Raw genomic sequence first — 20,031 nt, 5'->3', positions numbered from 1 at the left:
TCTATACATAGTATTTAGGGTCAGGTAGCATGGTGGGGTCAGGTTTCACGTTTTGGTAGCTTATTCATATTGCACTTATTTCATTTTCCACAATTGGAATATATGCTGTTCTCTTGTTGGATCTTGATGGGTTTTCTCCCATTGTGTGCCATGCTTGCTCACTTGCGAGTTGTTCATTGGCCTCAGTTGTTGCACTATGCAGCCTGTGCCCAAGTAAGGGATTCACTAGAGCATAGAACTTGACAAAGAGTTACACAACAAGTTGCAGTTCCAATTTACTTTTAAGGAAATCTAAGTTACTGATTCTCTCAGGAAAGCTTCCAGGATTGACTCTGGTTCGTTCCTGGTCAAGCCTAGTCTGCTGTGAGAGTAGACTGGATGTGAATTTTAGGCCTTGGATTTGACTGAGTATGATCATGGATGTACCATGGACTAAATTCTGTGGTCAATGCAAACCCTCTGCAAGATTCAACCTTCTTAATTTTACTTATAATTAATTTCTGCTTTCCTGCTTTTCACTGCACCCTATTTTCTTAGTTTGCCATCAATAGTTCTTTTGTTGACTGAGCTTTATTTCTTGATTCCTTTCCAAACCCTAAAAGAGAGGGTTCAACATATCCACTATGATCTCATAAGACAATGGTACTGCTATGTTATTTGTCAAACAGAATTGCGGACAAGGAGGCAAGGAGCATAAGAGGAGATGACTTAGGGGAGACCTTGATGGTAAATGTTTTTGGGCTGTTGAAAAGACAGGCTGCGGGGGACATGCTGATGCCACTATTACTGTTAATTGGCTCTACTGAGAGACTGAAGGTGGCTTCTTTGAGTTTGAATGGCTGGATTATCCCCCCCTTTCACAATTTTTAGACATGGATGGAATGTGTCATCCTCATCCCTGAGTACTTGGGACATCTTTGGATGTCTGAGTTGGCCTGAAAATCTTAGGGATATGCCCCTACGGTATACTAACATAATTAAATAATTCATTATAATTTAGTGTATGACATTTTGATAATTAGTACAAAACCAGAAATTTATGATGGACAATGCTACATTTACATGTTTTCAGTTTTTTTATATAGGGCCACTTTATAATTTCTGTTTTCTCTTTAGGTTTAATGGTGTTGAGCCTTTTAATGTAGCTAACAATTAATTGAAGTCATGAAAATTTGAAAATAATTACCAATCTTATGAAACATGGCAGTATCATCTCAATTTCATGGAGCAAGTCAATAACCAACCCAGAAAGCAAGAACTGACAAAAAATGTTTAGCTAATGTAGTTTAACTAATGTCAATTCTTGCATGTCAAATTTTCTTTGCGAAGTCATTTTACATCCTCTATACAAATGAGCTTCAAATTTTTCTGCCTCATCTCAATGACAATATTGCAAGCTATAAAATGATCACACTAATTGTTGAGATGATCTGCACATACACTAGTTGCAATGTTTCGTTTCGTAATTCAATCCCCTTGAAATAGGAAAAAAGGATATACAAATCCCAAAGTGTCAAATTGGTAACAATATGTAGATGTCAAAGGCAGCGTTTTGATGTGGAATCCTGATTTCGAATTTTTAAAATGTGGATTTCAGTTTTTAATCATTTTTTGTACATTGGTTTTAAGCATAGTTGGAAAACTCGCCAAATGCAAAAACTCGCCAAGCCCCCCAAAAGTTTAATCGGGAAAAACTTGGCGATTTAAAAAAAAAACTCGGGAACCTAAAAAACCGCTGAAATTTAATTAAAAATACATTTATTTTGCAAAATTTAATGAGAAGATGCATCTAATAAGTTAATTAAAGACAATACAAAAGAAAGAAAGAAAGTTTAGATATATATAAATGTATAATGCGTACAAAATTGCATTCTCATGCAGAATGCTCATGGTAGGAAGCAAAATAGTAAATTACTAAATAGTTTCAATCTGTCAAACTAGAAGTAAATACTAAAAGTCTAAATACATCAATACAATTTGACAATGTCAATCACATCTTCCTCTTTCCACTTGCACTAGCAGGAAAGCGAGGGGATCTAGTCCTAGAAGAAGTGCCCCGCACTGGGATAGGGCGTGAGCTGCGTGACTGTGAACTCTGTGGCTGTGCCCCCTCGCTCGACGTCCCTACTGACTGGCTGGGCGTCCTAGAAGAGGATGCATCTCCTCCTAATGGTAATGCCTGATCCTCGCCTGAATCATCATCATCTTCGTCCTCATCCTCAATGTCATCCATAGTGAACTGAAAATCAGCGTTAGCCTCCCCCTCCATGGCCTGCCTCTCCAAATCAGCGATCTCATTTGGTGTAAACAATGGACTTGGCTCCTGTGCTATCCAATCAGAATAAGGATCTATCTCATCTAGATCAAGCGGACCAGGTAGTTCTAAGAGCTGTGCCTTTTTTATGCGCAACTTAAGATTATAGTGCACATAAACAAGGTCATTAAGCCGTTTTTGAGTCAATCTGTTTCTTTTCTTTGTATGGATGGACTCAAATAAGCTCCAATTGCGCTTACAATGGGATGAGCTACAAGGTTGGGATAGGACTCTGAGAGCAAATTTCCTTAAATTGGGGGTATTGCCACCCCAACTTGCCCACCAAGCATCTGCAAAACAAAATTAAAAAAGTTATAAAGCAATAAAAAAAAAATCAGAAGCACAACTTATCAATTAGCAAAAATTTTAAAGTTTGACGCTTTACCTGGTGCTTGAGTAGATCTTGCTCTCTTTGCTAGCATAGAAGAGAACAAAGGACCCCTTGATTCCACATAGATTTGTTGTTCGGTCACAATAAGGTCTCTCTCCTCTTCATTTGATATCATTCTCTCAATGCATTTAGAGAGACCTTCCATGACCTCTCCATTAGGATCTGAGTAGGAATCATCAGCCCTAAAACAAATAGAAAATGATATCAAATCTTACTACACAACCTTAAAAAGTAAAGTAAAATAAAGACTTATTAAAATCCCAACTTCAAGGACAATCAATTATCATAGTACCTGAATTTGGGATTGAGGAAGTAGCCTGCTGCATGAATAGGTCGGTGGAGCATATTGTTCCACCTCCTATCAATTATTTCCCAAATGGGGTCAAATTTGAGACTATCCCCGTGATAGTAACTTCTAACAGCCTCTTTCACCCTATCCATGGCCTCATAAAGACCTCCCATTGGGGATTGCTGCCCATCACATGTGCGCAAGACTAGAACCAGGGGTAGAGACATCTACATTTGAAATTTGAAAAATACAAATTAGTTAATAACATAGTAAGTTATGAATTGATAATGAAACTTGAATACACTAAAAACATAATGAAGTTACCTCCACAATCTCCTTAGCCTTCGCAAAAAAGCTATCATCAAACACTATTCGTGCCACAGCCTCTCCTTCGGGCTTCTTTGCGTAAGGTGAAGCAACCCAATCAGCACACACAAACATTTGCTTCAAAGCCAATATGTGGTCAAAAATACTTTGCAACGTCAAGAAGACCGTTGCAAACCTTGTCATAGCAGGTCTCATCAAATCTTTGCCTTTAGTGGCTTTTCTCATCAAACTGAGAACCCATGGGTGATTATAGATATATTTCGTGACTCGCCTAGCATCTTCCACAATTGGACTCACCCAATCAAGTTTTCCTATGTCCTCCAAAAGAAGGTCAAGGATGTGTGCTGCACAAGGTGACCAAAAAAGTGTGGGATGCCTCTCTTGGAGGATTCTACCTAAAAGATTAGCAAAAAAATCAATAATCAATAACAAACTTTCCATATTTAGTATTTACAAATTACATCAAATCTAAATTGAATAATACCATTATCCAGATTCCATAGCATTACATACATAATTCATATTGATTCAAATATAAAAAATCAAATCTACCTGCTGCCACATATGCTGCTGCATTATCTGTGATTATTTGCACCACATTCTCTATTCCCACCTCCATGACAACATTCTCCAACATTAAAGCCAATGTGGCTGCATTTTTCACTTTGTTGGAGGCATCGACAGATTTCCAAAACACCACATCATCTTTGCAAGCAATCAAGAAGTTAATAATGGTTCTACTTCTTCCATCTGTCCACCCATCAGATAAAATGGTGCAGCCATACTTCTTCCACTCTTTCTTTTGGTCTTCTATCAACAATGTTGCCCTACCAACCACTTTGTCAAGCAACCTACAAAATTTAGGTGTAATATTAAATAAAGTGTAAGTGTTAGTAAAAAATTAGGAAATAAGTTATAACAATTAAGATTTAAAATATAACAATGAACTAAAGTGAATCACAATTATTTACAATTACTAAATAGTAAAATACTAACCTTCCACTCATATCCTTGCGATTAGGTGGCTTGTACCCTTTGCCTGATATTGTCATTGCATTCACCATATTGACCCAATAGGGACTATCAGCGGCATTCATTGAGATATTGTTGAAAAACCAAAAATCAGCTGCTGCAATATCAGTTTGCTCATGCACCTCCTTAAACCATGCAGTGCCCTCTAATGATGGCTGTGCTCCAGGTGTGTTCCTGGGCACAAAATAACCACCTATCCCTGATGGGGATCCGGATGGTGATGATGAAGTAGGAGATGTAGAAGAAGTGGAACCGGTAAATGAGAAATTTTGTTTGCGGATCCGTGGGCCACGAAGAGATCCTGGTATGTTCTCAAGTGCTTCTTCTTCCTCTTGCATATCAAAAGGAGCTCCTTCTGATTCAGCTATGGCTGCCCTCATAGCTAATTTTGCCCTCTCCCTATTCAATTTTTTCTCTTCAGCAGCTGCAAGTAGGGCATGGATGAATCTTTTTTCTTCATCAGTTACCTTGAGACAAGGATTTGAGTCATGTTTCTTTATGCCTGCAAGGTGGTATTTGAGGCGGTTTATGCCTCCAGAAATAATTCTCTCACAGGGAATGCATATCAACTTCCCAATATCATTTGGATTTGGAGCTTCATAGGCATACCGCCATGCCTTATCTCTTGCATTTTTAGGCCGAGTGCCTATATATCCAGATGGGCATGGTGTTTGTGGCCACTCTTCTTGCGGGTTTGTCATTTTTTTAATGCTTGACCGCTGCCCTACACATAAATTTATAGAAAAATGAATAAACAAAGTTAAAACTTAGAAGCTAGGGTTTCAAATGATTCAAAGTTCAAACATAGAGTTAAACTTAAAATGATTTGAAATGATTTGAAATCATTTACAAACAACAACAAAAACAAAAGAACATTTGTTATAAAACTATAAAAAAATTTCAAACTATGATAAAATGAACATACCTGGAAAGAAATTTGTCTTCGAAAACCGGTTAGAATCCTCTAAAATCCACTCAAATCCGTCTTGAATCACTTGCAATCAGCTAAGAATGCGTCCAAACCTTCTTCTCTCCATGCCTCAAGGCTCTAGACAATGCAAATACAACAAACGAGCAAAAAAAAAACTTTGTGCCCTTTTTAGCCGTCACAGTCCGCGGGCCAGGAAATCGCGAGTTTTTAGTTAAAACTCGCCGAGTTTTAGCCGAGTAATCGGCGATTAATCTGCGAGTAAATACCTTCCAGCCGAGTTTTTGATTTGGCGAGTTAAGTGGCCAAAAACTCGCCGAGCTGAAAAACTCGGTGAGTGTTTGAAACTCGCCGAGTACTCGGCGAGTTTTCCATCTATGGTTTTAAGAACACAAATTTTTGTTTGAAGTTGTCATAACTCATGTTTCTCCAATTTATTCTCAGTTTGCAAATATCTAATTTTTTATTCCAATTCTTGTTGTTTAGGATGCTACTACCCCCCTCTCAGAATCTGAAGCAGTTGATTTGGTGAAGGATATTTTTGCTTCAGCTACTGAAAGAGACATATACACTGTACTTCCCTCTATCCTATATTGGAACTTTTTTCAGAACTTAAAGCAAATTTTCTGTGATATTTGTTATGATATGTTGGAATATTTTAATTTTTGGTTTATCATTGTTCATGCATCACTTCTATTGTCTAAGCATTATTTGAATCATCTTGATAAGAGTATTATGTGATTCCTCAGGGCGATGGACTAGAAATAGTAGTTGTGAATGCTGAAGGCATTAGACGAGAAGAGATTATGGAGTTGCGAAAAGATTAAATTCACTGCTAAACTTGTTGCACTGTTATATTTTTAAATAATTGTTCATTTCTGTTCAAAATTTGAATCTGCATTAGCTGATATTCATTTGAGACGTACAAATATCATGTTATTTGCTGCAAAATTGAGTGTTTGAATACACTCAATTTGATCTGAGATATCTATTCAAGTTTCGTACTAACTTATTAAACAATGACAAAATTTTGGTGATTAGTACAATACCTTGAAAGAACAAACTAATGATCTTTGGATAATATGTTGGTTGGACCTACTATGTTAAAGCATTATTCACTATGGCTTCTGTCCTTGGGATTACATGGTTCCTTTTGCTTTATTCAACTTAGAAAAAGAAATGATGTAACAAAGTAATCATCTTTGGATAACATGTTGGGTGTTTCCTCAGGCATAGTTTTGAATCTTTTAAATTTTCTTTGCAAAAGGAATCGAGTTTATGTAGTTCGTTTCAAATGTGATTGATGTAATGAGATTTTTAAGCTCAGCACATTAGTTAAATGATTTATATATTCTCAATAATGCTTTGAAGGCAATTTGGAGTCCAGTTAAAACATGTAGTAGGCTTGTCAGACATATTATACTTGTCTTGTATTTTACATCTGTTTTATATCTGGTTTCAGTTTCTAATTTTAACTTGTGAGAATAATCCTGGTTCCTCGGTATTAGTTTGAAAATTATATTGTAATTTTAACACATTCAGCTGGAATAGTTTTCTGTTTTCTTATTTGCGCAACAAATTACAGAACAAGAATCTAACATGGATTTGGTGGGTTGATTAATAATTGATAAGGTGGCTGATAGAGGAATGTATCTAATTTTCGTAACCACAAGGGACATAAATTTGAGAGGTTTGTATTTCTTAATGTCGATAAGTGATAAACTGTTTGTAGCTGTGTGGTTGATTCTCAAAACCAGATGCCAGCAAGGTATTAGAAGAATTTCATAGAACTAGTGTGTGGGTGGCTAGGATGGCGATTTCTCACGTGGATGGTAATGATTACAAAAAGAAATTCTTATTTCTACGATTTAATGAATGAATGAAGCAAGATTTCTAATGACATCTATGAGACCAAACATCCATGGAATCCAAAGCTGAAAACAAAAATTGTGAAAGAACCAACTGACTAAACCCAGTGGTAAATGTAGAGCAACTATCAATGTTTGCTGATCAAGTTTCTGCTGCTGTAATTTTTGATCAGGTAGGGGAGATAACCTAAGAGGTGAGCACCTTAACTTCATGCTTTGCATATTCCTACCTGGAGTTTCAAATCAGTTCCATTTTTTCACAGCAGTTTACTTGACAAGTTTACTAGTTATAAAAAAGGTTCAGGGCCACATCATCAACTATGATGCCTCATCTGCATGCTTTTTAGCAAGGTGTTCAAAGTAGCCCCAAAAAAGGTGAGACGAATGATTGCATACAAACGATATGATTGGTTGTTTTTTATAATAATGGATGCATTTCATTTAATTAAGGGTAGTCATCATTGCTGAAGAATAAGGATTGCTGCAAATGTAATGGCACTGCCTGTTAGGTATGTGTTTTCCAAAGGCAGTGATCTCTTCCATTTATATGGAGAGAAGACCAAGAAGAAACATGTGCCTTCATGGGACATGTCTAAGCATTATCATATAATTAACATAATGAAAATTATAATTATGAATATGTGTGTGTATTTTCTAATGGTTTTGTCATCTGACCGAAGCTATCAGAACATCAACTATCATGGCAATAGCAACTATTAAGTCAAGCTATTGCTGCTATGCTGTAAAATATCTGAACATTAAATCAACAAACAGTCATAAAAAATAATCTGAACATTAAATCAAATATTTGAACATTAAATCAATAAATCAAATATTTGAACATTAAATCAACAAGCAGATATCAAATCAACAAATGGATTGCATTCAGATGTTAGGTCTCCTCTTGTACGTTAGTATTCTCAGAAATGCATTGCTATGCTTCCAATGACAAGGCTTTATATGGTTTTGATATTATACTGGCTTGTGCTTCCAAAGCTAAGATTTTAATGAAATATAGTTTATGTTGTTGGATTGGTGTTAGTTTTTTAATGTAAAAGTATTGTTAGATGCCAATAATACTTTGACAATGATTTATTTGCCTTTGAGCTGATTGTTCTAAAGGGATAGAACCTTGGTTTTGTTGCGTTACATAAAAACCAAACAAACAAAAGTAAATTAATAGATATGAATGCCATTAATTGATTCATTGGTAAACAAGTAGTTGTTGGGAAGGAATTAGTTGCTTTGGATTCAACTGTTTCATTTCAAATATCTAAAGGAACAACTGTATATATGAGGCTCGTAAGGGTCGGGCCTTGGTTTAAGGACTTAAACATATGTCGTTGGAAGGACTTGTGACATGCTCAATCATGTTACGGAGGTCAAACTATATACTCTCCTAGCAACATTGTTGTAACCAAGTCATTTCACAAATATTTTCTTTTGAATAAAAGGAAGGATATGTGAAGGAAATGAGTGAGCAAGATGCTATAGCCTATTTCAAAAGTAGGAATATGGAATTTGGAAGCACTTGTTTTTCTTTATGGGACCAAACAATTTTAGCGAGGGTGGGTGGTGGAGAAACAACTTTTTTTTCATTGCTTCGGCACGTTGGAGAGCAATTGGAAATAAAAATTATGCTCTTGTAGGTGAACAATTTCTATTTCTTTGCATGCTTCACACTTATAATGAGAATATTAATAATTTGGCTAAAAAAGTAAATGGCAAGTAGTTGATATGATACGATACAATATGATAGATTTTAATGACATCCACGAGGCTAATGTAGCCTATGTGACCTACCAATCCACTTTCAAATATATGTGACAAGTAGCACTCTTACGATTTCTTATAATAGTTGGTTGTGTAGAGTGCAACATAGATGACCTAGAAAGAGCAAGACAAGAAAGCAAAAGAACAAAGGAGATTATCGAGGGCAGACTACACATCCTTCCTCGACTGGAATAAATCTAGAACGAAGGGTATGGTTCGAGATGACCAAGGATTTCAGATTGTCTCTGAGTACCACTGGAGGTGGAGTATTGCTCGCTGGTGAACCCATTGCGGGGTCTCATGGATTTGGTGTGACCGAGAACATGAGTATAGAGTGATCGCTTCATGTCCCTAGTGGGGAACATGGACGAGTAGAAATCGGTGATACATTGATCTCATTCTAATAAAGGAGTGACTTGAGTGTACCAATGACTAGCCCTAGTTGTGTATGTGTATATGTGTGTCTATTGTCATACTACATTGTGTAGGGTCAAACTTGACTGTATCAATCAAAGACCCAAAATATAATTGTAATAAAGAATGGGTCTATTCTAATTATGCTATGATTTGGAGTCTTTTTTCAATGATGGAATGAAATAATGAAACTGTCTCAAATACACCTCCCCTAAAACTAGTTGCCTTCGAAATTTGGTAAGTCTTGAGCTTCCTAGTAGTGAGCACTAACCATTATTCATACTTTTAGTATCACAATTAGACTATTCAAGAATTTACATTTTATTTGACCATTGCAGACAAAATTTCACTTTGGGCCATAGAAAGAGAAGACCGCCTCTTGCTTTAATCATATCTAATTTTGTTAGGATAAGCTGAAAGTCATAAATTTTACCTTCACATCTTTGATGATGCAAGATTCCATTGAACATCTAAATTAAGTATGCAAGGTTGTGGCTAGTATCACTGTTTGTGCACTAATTAATAAAATATACTTGATAAGCAATAAACTCTTGTGCATAGATAACTTTTGATTGCACACGTGGGAGTAGAAATAATTTTATTACACCTAGGGGCAAGACACACGTATTCATTTGGTTTAATTGTGCATGTATTAATAACACAATTGAATATGAAACATTTCTTCTTGGTTTGAACATGGTTGTGAGATACTCATGGAACATGGGTCAATGAGTTTGACTCAAGAACTACAAAGTTAAAATATTGATAGGAATATCATAATTTGACTACTTGTAGAAAATATCTTGTACTTATCAACTGATGAGCTTAAGGGGCTTTCTAGTGAATGTTCCATAAGGCACAACACTTGGTGAAGGTTTTGCAAATGGGGTTGAAGGCAGAGTAGGTTTAACTAAAGGATGAAACTTCGTAGTTAAGTGCACTGTCGTACCTGACTAGGGAATCCAAAAGGACGAGACTAAATGTTACTAAGTTTAGTGATTTTTTTGCTTACTTTGCGTACCTAACTCTAGATGCAAGAGTGCTAACAAGTTCCCTAACATTATTTTCAAGAAACTTTACTTAATTTCCCCTTTCTTACATTACGAATATGTGAACTACTCAATTAACAAGTAATCTCTAGTTTGTAAGAAGATTGAAATATCATTTACTTATTTTTCCTTTAACCGTTATAATTTCAACACTTATGCAAGAAGGGAGATTTAAACTAAAACATTATTTAGTTTCATATCTAGTTAAATTTTCTTAATTTGTTCATTATTTACTTCTATATACATTCATACTAACATAATAAGTTTAGGGTAATAACAACCACTTTCTAACTTAGTGATTTTCATTTATAATAAACCACATAGTCATCTTATAGGAGTCAGCATAAGAGACCAACATCTAGATAATATTCCTTATTTATTTCCATTATAAATTATGAGTGATAACCATACCTTCAACTCATAACAACCATTACTTTAACCATAGTCAATTAGAAGCTAAGGTGCAATACTTAGTACATCAAATGCATTTACCACCTACTTAACTTGTATTGATCCATTTTAATGACACATTAAGTAAATTTAAGTCTTAACTTCACATGTTTTCTAACCATGTTTTATTTGATAATTACTTTTACTATTCATTTTAGAGCATCTCATTAACTTTTAGCAAAGCACAAGGACCTTTACACATGACAACATATTATCATTATGCCCGACATCCAAATCATTAAGATAAGGAAATACATGTTATAACACCATTGTTACATGAGTAAGTTCTTTTAACACAATTGCTATTCCCCCCCCCCCCCCTTCATTTCTGCTATAGACACCCTTTCCCTTTTTACATTGCTTTAAAATTGAATTGCATCAATATACACCACTATGCCATATGCTTCTTTTAGGAGATTATATTTACATGAATACATATACATTATTACATGTCAACATTAAATAATATTCTAATAGAATTTCTTTTTGCGCTTGTTGCTCCCACTTGCTTCTCCTTGCCTGGTCCACAGATGGCTATTGGGGCCACTTCTCAGCGTGTCTCTGGCGGTTGATTGTGGGATAGGGTTCCTGCCTCGGCTATAGGCGGTTGTGTTGCTTCCTTTGCGGGTGTGGCTGCTTTTGAAGCTGAGGTTCATGGTTTAGGGGTTCCGACAGTGGATCGTCCGATTTTCTCCTCAGATGTGACCCTTGTCATGGTCTGCAATCCAATCTAGCTAGAGTTGGAGGATGGTGTTGTAAAAGAAATTGCTCAAAAGATCAAGGACTTCTTTGAGAAGGTAGTTATTTTCAGATTTCGAGGTTTTTGGCCTTCCCTTTTGGCTCTTCATGCTTGGATCTCTAAGCACTAGGACCCATTGATTTTTGAATCTGTCCAGATTTACCCTGTGTCTAGGGGTTTTTTCATAGTAAAATTTGATGTTGCTGAAGATAGGAGGGCTATTTTGTGTAGTCGCTTCAGCTGGGAGGACTGTCACCCTTTGTTGGCCAAACACTGGCATGAGGGTTTCGACCCTACTTCTGAATCTTTTTCTCATATGCCTCTTTGGGTCATGCTCCCTAATCTCCCCCTTCACTTGTGGTTGGATTCGGTTCTTGAAGCTATGGGAGATGCCATTGGAGACTTCCAAATGGTGGATTCTAAATCTTTAGATATTCTTCATACTACTTATGCTCGCATTTTTTTTGTGGTTGATATTTCGAAGGGCCTCCCTGAGAAGATCAAACTTGAGGTCCCTAATAGATCCTGGATTCAGACTCTAGACTATGAAGGTATTCCTTTCCACTATAGGGTTTGCTTCGAAACTAGACATGTGGCTGCACGCTGCCCTGTGGTGCCGAGGAAATCAAAGAATATACCTTCTTGGTGGGCTCGGGCTTTGGTTCAACATTGCTCTATCCTTAAAGACCTTGCTCCTTTGGTTTCCCCTGTGCCTGTGGTTGCTTTGGGTGCCTGTGTTTCTTCCTCGTCTGACCAAGCTTCTAGTCCATTGTTGAATATGGATTTAGTGGTTTCCCCTCTCTTTGTGGGTTGGGATCCTGTGGGTAATCTTTCTAGTATGGTATTGCCTGTTTCTTCGGATGGGCTTGATGTCGATGCTTTAGTTTGGGAGAAGGAGGCTTCTTTGGTGGAGGAAGGTTGGACAAAGGTTAAAAAAAATAAAAATACAAATGATCCCAACTCTTTTGGGACTAAAGGGTCCTAAATGGTTTCATTAAGTTGTAATCTAGTGGTAGAAGTGAACTGTGTTATCTGTGAGGCAACCTTGGTCACTTTTTTTGGTTGTTGACTTGTTTCTCCTTTGGTTTGATATATCTTTTGTTTGGGTTATATTGATTTATTTTTTGATGTGTAAAGGGTTTCAGGCACCCTTCAAAGCCTGTTTTACTTAATAAAAAACATTAAATAATATTCTTGAATATAAGTCTTCAAAGACCAATCTTTAAAGGAACATGAACAAGGATCATCCACAAGACCACAAACAATACCTCGATAAAGTTTTCCACCCAACCACGTGGAACCAAAATGGCACACTCCCTTGTGCTAGGAGATAGAAACCAAGGTCCACATAACAAATTCCATATTAATATCATAACATCAATTAACTGGGTTCAAGAAACCTCTAGCTATCCCTGGTTTATTGGATAACCATACATCATATAAAAATCATACTTAGTATATTTAAGGTTCATATGAAACTTAAAAGCCTCTGGTAACCTACAACCCTCTTAACACTTCACAACTTTTAAATTAATATGTTTAGAATAATCACTAAATGCCAAGAAAATTCATCGATGAACAAAAATTCATATCTTTCAGAAATTACATAATTCATCCAATCAATTAATTGAGAATGAAGAAAACATATTTATGCATGTTTCCTGCAATTTATATGAAGATCCAATGGTGAGAATTAAAGTTATCACTAATATTGTAAAACATAAAACATTAGTTAGGATTCAGGTTTGCTTTGTCTACAATGGTTGTAACTTTCACAAAACATAACAAAAATACACTAAATTGGTGCCAAATGAAAGATAAGATAGAGGACCATCTTTGATATCAAATTAAGGTCTATACAACACATTTACAATCTGTACCATTAAGATGAACTTGACTAAAAAATTAGAACCCAAAATGGAAAGATCTTGTTTGACTTTATATAATAGATCTCCAAAAATGGGTTGTTGAAAGCCCTAGGAAAATACATAACAATTTTGATAAAAAGGAATTCAAAACTAATAAATAACCCTAGAAATGAAAAGTATAGATATAATAGAACATGAAAATATACGAATAGATCTATAATTTATCAATTTATTAGATAAATAGTTCAATTAATAAATTTAATCCATACCTCATGTGCTACAAAGATTTAACCGAAGGAGAGAGACAGAAAGGAAAACAAGTCCAACTTGAGATGCATCATCCAAACCCTCAACACTTTTAACAATTTTCATGGAAGAAGAAAATCTAATTACACAAAAACAAATACCTCTCTTGACTTTTGAAACTCTCATACACGACTCTCTCCCCCAAAACAAAGAAACCTATAAATTCTTATAGAATTATTCTCATAAAACCTCCCTCAGAACCCATAAATTTTTTCTCCAAAACACTCCTGAAGCTTTCATCCCTTTCTCCCTACAAAATTAAAAAGAGAACCCATGCAAATAGATTTCCAAAGGTAACCAACCCCTAACTAACTCTTAACTAAAGGGCATAATTAAGTAAGTCAATATAATTATAAACTCACAACTCTATAGTACATAAATATAACTATAAATTGAGTAATTTTATGGTAATTAGTAGACATATTTATAACATGTGTTATAGAGGATATACATAATATGCAACATATTCATATAATTAGTATCAACAATTAATAATATCCCATCTTGCATTAAGGAATAATTAATTAAAAATACTTCACCTTAGTCCCAAAATATATATTACAAACAATATCCATAATCATGCAACTATAATCACACACACACACACACACACACACACACACACACACACACACACAGACACACACACAGACACACACACACACACACACACACACACATCAAACGGTAAACATTGCATACGATCTATACGATTATGAAGAAATAGACCAATAGACCACACCATTAAAACTATTACATATTTATACTAACTATAATATATAAAACTCAAATAGAATAAAATCTCATATCTTTAAGTAAATATAGTCATCTAACACTCGACCATAAAACACATAGAGAAAACCACAATACCAAATCCTCAACAAGGCAACAAGGCAAGTCAAGCCAAACCCTTGACGAATTGAAACTTTGTAACATAACATATGGAAGATCATGAAATGACAAAATAAGTCATATAACTAAAATAATAAAAGGGTAAGATCACCATGTCCAAGAAAGTCAAATAAAGTCAACTAACCCACTGAAATAAAAAACCTATGCCTAAAGGAGTTACTTGTGGGGGACTTTGGCACTACCTCCACAATGACAAATTTTAGTGATTTTAAAGGCGTGCTCAGACGTGTGTGGCCAGGTGGAGTCGATGCTTAGTACATGTGACCTTGCATCATTGAGACAAAAAAATTGACGTATGTATAAAAAGACAAATAATAGAAGTTAGGGAGGGAGGAATGTGATTTAGTAAGCAAATAAATTGATCATTATTAACATACACATTGAGTGATTGAGATATTATTCCCATATAATAAATGGGTACATCTATCTCATATTCATTTAATATTTAATAATCAAAACACAAGATTTATCCAAATCCAAACATAATAGTTAGTATCATCAGGATAGATTTTATAACAAGATCATCACGTAGTTAATAGATCCCAATAAATATTTTAGGCTAATTAATATTCAAGGTCCTAATCAAAAAATATATCATCAAGCTCAATCTTATAGTATCTCATCCACTTGGCTAAGGCATCTATTAAGCATACATATATTATTGTCAAATACATTATAAGTCATAACATTTAGATCTAAGGACTTAGAAGAAATTGTACCTTTAAGGTAACCCTAGTACTCTAATTACATCCTTTGGTACTCCAAACTACATGTTAGGGTTAGAGGGGCATTGCACACACTCAAGCTAGAGTAAAACTGAGATGGGTAATCTCCCGGAAAGTCCCGATACTTCACTTATATGGGGCTCACCTAGATTCAAGGAGTGCTAAGTGTTCCACTTATCCCATGAGAGATGAGTTCGTGTGAACCGCTACTCATGAAACATTGGTCAATGAGTTTGACTCAATAACTACAAAGTTAAATCCTGATAGCTATATCACAAGTTGACTTGCTATGGACAATATCTCCTACTTATCAATGGATTTATACTGTCAAGATTTAGTGATAACCCTAAATTATGTTAGCGTAAATAATTAATTAATTGTTAATTATTTATTCTATTGCTTAAGCTTACTTAGGTTAATGCATGTAGTTGAGGTTAGTTGTTGACAACACAGGAGTTTGTTCCTTTTAGCATACTTATCTTTTCCAACTCTTGTGGATGTGTGCTTAGTTGTCAACCTTATCTCCTACCACATTACAAGCTTCCATGAGGCCTTTATAAGCAGTCTCTCACTCATTGTAAATTCATTCCATTTCCATTTTCACATAGTAATTTCTAATGTTTTATTGTGAAATATTCTCTTGTGCGGTATTTGCTTCAAGCTCTTTGCTCCCTAGGTTTCTCTTCAACAAGCTATTTGCATTGCAGGTGATCTTGACGCATTATCAGAGTCAGATTCTCAACTCCTACATGGTATCAGAGCCACTCTGCTGCTTCTTATTCGAAGGATTTTTGAAGCCATAATTTGGAGTCACAAACCCTAGTTTGTTTGTGCAATTTTTCTTCAAATCGGGGGGGGGGTAGAGCAAAATTTTGGAGCCTTTTCAGCCCAAACGAACACTGCCATTGGATCCGGAATGCCGTTTATAGTCAGGTTTCATATAAAACTTTTCATTTTTGGCTTCAAGCATTTTTTCTGGAATTTTTTTTGGCCTCCTAGGTAGCCTTACAGATGAACATAGCGAAAAAAAAAAATTAGGGTGCTCCCCCCAGTTGCCGCCAATGCGCAACTCGGGGACCACTAATAGCCAACTGCACCGTTGGGTTCTCCTCCCGAGTGCCATCGCCACCGGTGGTTTACACCGCTCTGCTGCCCTGCGGCCGCTCCTACCACCTGCGTCACTTTTCGGCTAGTGACATCATTTTACGAATCGCTGACGTCATTTTTCGGTGACCATACATTGCTGATGTCACTTTTTGACAGTTTATGTCACTTTTCTGTCTGTTGACATCATCTTCCCAACTGTTGACGTCATCATCCCGATGGCTGACGTCACTTTCCGATGATAGTCTGGTGACGGCCATACGGGCGTCAAATTTAACCCAGTGTTTGTAATTTTCATCAAGGTGCATTTTTGGAGCAGCAATCAATTTTTTCTCCATAACTTGAGCCTACAGAGGTCTTTTTTCGATCCGAAAGAAGTGTCGAAAAGCTGACTTAGAGACGAAGATATTGGTGCTAGTTTCATAAGATTTTGAGCTCATTTGAGCTCCCATTTTTGGCATCAATGAATCTAGGTTCTTTTCCAATTTCTTGCTTTGCATAGTTGTTTTTGTGGTATTTGAGGGATATTCTTATACGTTTGTGGGGGGGGTGTCTTTCTTTTTTGTAATTTACTTCAATTAAGACCCTTCTACTTCCATCTTTTTTTCTCTCAATGGCAAATTCATTTGTGACCCGTCTCACACCACACAACTACCACACTTGGAAGGCACAAATGACTAGGCTTCTCATGTCAAGAGGTCTATGGTCTTGTCTGGATGAGAATCAGCCTGCTCTTATGCGATCTTTTGAGGTTCTACAACACAGGAACAAGATGGATGAAGCCATGAGACTGATTACACTCAACATTTCAGACAGTTTGTTGTTTCACTTGGATGGTTTGACTACTCCATGGGCTTATTGGCAAAAATTTCAAACTTTGTTTGGACAGGTGAATGAGTTTTAGGCACTTCAGTTGGATGCAGAATTGACATCTTTCACCAAGCGACTTTCCCACCATTGAGGACTTTTTGATGAAGTTCAAATCCCTACATGCAGTTTTACAGGGATGTGGGAAGAACAAAACGGATAATGAGTGCATATTTTTGATACTCTCAAAGCTGAAGGGGTAGTATCAGGTCTTTTCTTCTACTTTCTACTCCACCATGGATGCCCTTGGAGACAGACATAGGATGCCTACATTTGAGACATTTTGTGATAGGTTGACTAGGGAACAGGCAAAGATCGAACAAGTGGATGGCTCTGGCTCTTCCAACCAAGCATTGGTTGCTTAAAATTCTAAGGGGAAATCAAAGAAGAAAGGCAAATCGAAGAAAGACAAATCAAAATCTGATCCTAAGGCTCCAGCTAATCCTCCAACAAACCCTCCCAAGGGTAAAGATTCTTCAAAGTCGGGTGAGTCTAGCTCTAAGACCAAGAAGAAATCGAGTGAGAATTGCAGCTTTTGTGGGAAAGATGGACATTCAGTTTCCAGGTGTTGGAAACAATTAGAGGCTTTAGAGGAAGCCATGAAGGAGCATCACATTTCAGCTCCTCAGTCTTCATCTCCACTTGCAAGGAAAGGTCATGCTCTTTCTGCATGAGCTACGACTTCAGTGCCTTTATGGATTCTTGATTCCGGGGCTTCTCACCACTTAACAAACACTCCTAAGTTGCTTACTTCACTTGCTCCTTGTGCCACCACACAGATTGCAGTTGGGAACTCTTCACAACTTTCAGTTTTGGGTTCTAGCACTGTTTCTTTGGTCGGGGGCTCTCTATAGGATGTACTTTGTGTTCTTGATATTTCGATGAACCTTCTGTCTATCTATCAGATTTTCCACTCTGGCTCTAGGAAGACAATTGAGTTCTCACCACATGATGTGGTTATTCGGGACTTGCATGATCTGGAGATGATTGTGGCCATTGGGAGTGTTGAATTTGCATCACGCCTCTACAGATTTGATGGATTTGAGTCTTCTGATGAGATAGGTTCATGCTTAGTTGCACATGCAGATTTAGTAAGTAGACTTTGGCATGAATGTTTTGGGCATGTCAATTACAGATATCTTCAGCAGATGAGCACACAAGCACTTGTTCTTGGGCTTCCCCAGATTTCCTGTCCAGATGGTGTTTGTCAAGGATGTGCACTTGGAAAGCAACATAGGGATTCCTTTCCACATGGACGAGCCACTCGTGCTTTAGCACCTTTGGAGTTGATTCATAGTGGCCTCATGTCATTTCCTACTTCTTTTTCAAGTGCTAGATATGTGCTTACATTCATTGATGACTTCTCTAGACACACATGGGTGTACTTTCTTAAGTACAAGTTTGATGCCTTCAACTCATTTCGAGTTTTCAAGGCATTTGTAGAGAAGTAGTCTAGACTTTCTATTCGGTGGATAAACACGGATAATCGGGGGGAATATGTGAACCAAGCTTTCAGAGATTTTTGTTCCGAGCATGGTTTTTAGCATCAGCTTTCAGTGCCCTACACTCCTTAGCAGAATGGTGTGGCCGAGAGAAAGAACAGAACCCTTCGGGAGATGGCAAATTGCACGATTCAGTCTAAGTCATGGATTCATGTTTTTGGGTAGAGGCAATCAATTGTGCCAACTATATTCAGAATCGGATGCCTCACAAGGCACTTCGACATATGACTCCTGAGGAGGCTTGGTCCCATGTCAAGCTTGATGTGTCATCATTCAGAGTTTTTGGGAGTACAACATATGCATTTGTACTTGATGCTTAGAGGAAAGCAATGGAACCGAAGAGCCGACCACTGATTTTTGTTGGCTATTGCGAGGATGTAAAGGCTTACAGGTTATTTGATCCTGATTCCAGAGAGGTCCTATTTGGACGAGATGTTGAGGCCTTCCTTCCTTCACTTCATGTTTTTTTCAGCATGTTGTTTTTTACCTCTTTTTGGGGGAGAGTTTTTCCCATGGGGTTTTCTCTCTTACCCCATTTTACAGAGGTTGCATTTAGTTGCATTGTACTTGGGTACCTAAAATGGCCTCGTTGCTGGGACCCATTTTGCACTTTTCCTTTGTTTTGTGAGTTTAAGGCATTCCCCTAAGTTGCACTTAAGGTGGGGGTGTTAGAGTAAATAATTAATTAATTGTTAATTATTTATTCTATTGGTCAAGCTTACTTAGGTTAATGCATGTAGTTCAGGTTAGTTGTTGACAACACGGGAGTTTGTTCCCTTTAGCATACTTATCTTTTCCACCTCTTGTGGATGTGTGCTTAGTTGTCAACCTTATCTCCTACCACATTCCAGCTTGTTCTACAAGCTTCCATGAGGCCTTTATAAGCGGTCTCTCACTCATTGTAAATTCATTCCATTTCTATTTTCACATAGCAATTCTAATTTCCTATTGTGAAATATTCTCTTGTGCGGTATTTGCTTCAAGCTCTTTGCTCCCTAGGTTTCTCTTTAGCAAGCTATTTGCACTGCAGGTGATCTTGGCGCATTATCAGAGTCGAATTCTCAACTCCTACAAATTAGTTGTTTTATAGGTTAGAGGAAAGTACTTTCAAAACTTAAGAAGCTTAAACAATATAAATCTAAATCTACTGTGCAAGACATTTTAGAAATTTTA

General features: G+C 36.7%; 2 protein-coding genes across 5 annotated transcripts in view; one reads left to right on the top strand and one right to left on the bottom strand.

Moving 5' to 3' along the window:
• PBF1 (N-terminal nucleophile aminohydrolases (Ntn hydrolases) superfamily protein) overlaps positions 1 to 6,402 on the top strand; it is a 56,062-nt gene extending 49,660 nt beyond the window's left edge. For all 4 annotated transcript variants that reach the window (XM_089821187.1, XM_089821186.1, XM_089821184.1 and 1 more), the window contains 2 exons: positions 5,768 to 5,854; positions 6,031 to 6,402. In XM_089821187.1, coding sequence (XP_089677313.1) covers positions 5,768 to 5,854; positions 6,031 to 6,108 — 165 coding nt within the window. In that variant the 3' untranslated portion in view covers positions 6,109 to 6,402. The remainder of the gene's footprint in view (positions 1 to 5,767; positions 5,855 to 6,030) is intronic.
• On the bottom strand, positions 3,156 to 5,423 carry LOC149568185 (uncharacterized). The gene is made up of 3 exons (XM_089821183.1): positions 4,318 to 5,423; positions 3,874 to 4,172; positions 3,156 to 3,716 (listed from the first exon to the last, which is right to left on the bottom strand). Exons 1-3 carry the CDS (start codon positions 5,052 to 5,054, stop codon positions 3,298 to 3,300), a joined length of 1,455 nt encoding a protein of 484 aa, XP_089677309.1. The 5' UTR covers positions 5,055 to 5,423; the 3' UTR covers positions 3,156 to 3,297.
• Positions 6,403 to 20,031: the final 13,629 nt, after the last annotated feature.

Source organism: Cupressus sempervirens, chromosome 3, assembly GCF_028749045.1.
Source record: "Cupressus sempervirens isolate cs-2001-9-10 chromosome 3, ASM2874904v1, whole genome shotgun sequence".
Taxonomy (NCBI): Eukaryota; Viridiplantae; Streptophyta; class Pinopsida; order Cupressales; family Cupressaceae; genus Cupressus; species Cupressus sempervirens.
The sequence above is the reverse complement of the archived record's forward strand: the minus strand, read 5'-3'. Positions and strand labels throughout refer to the sequence as shown.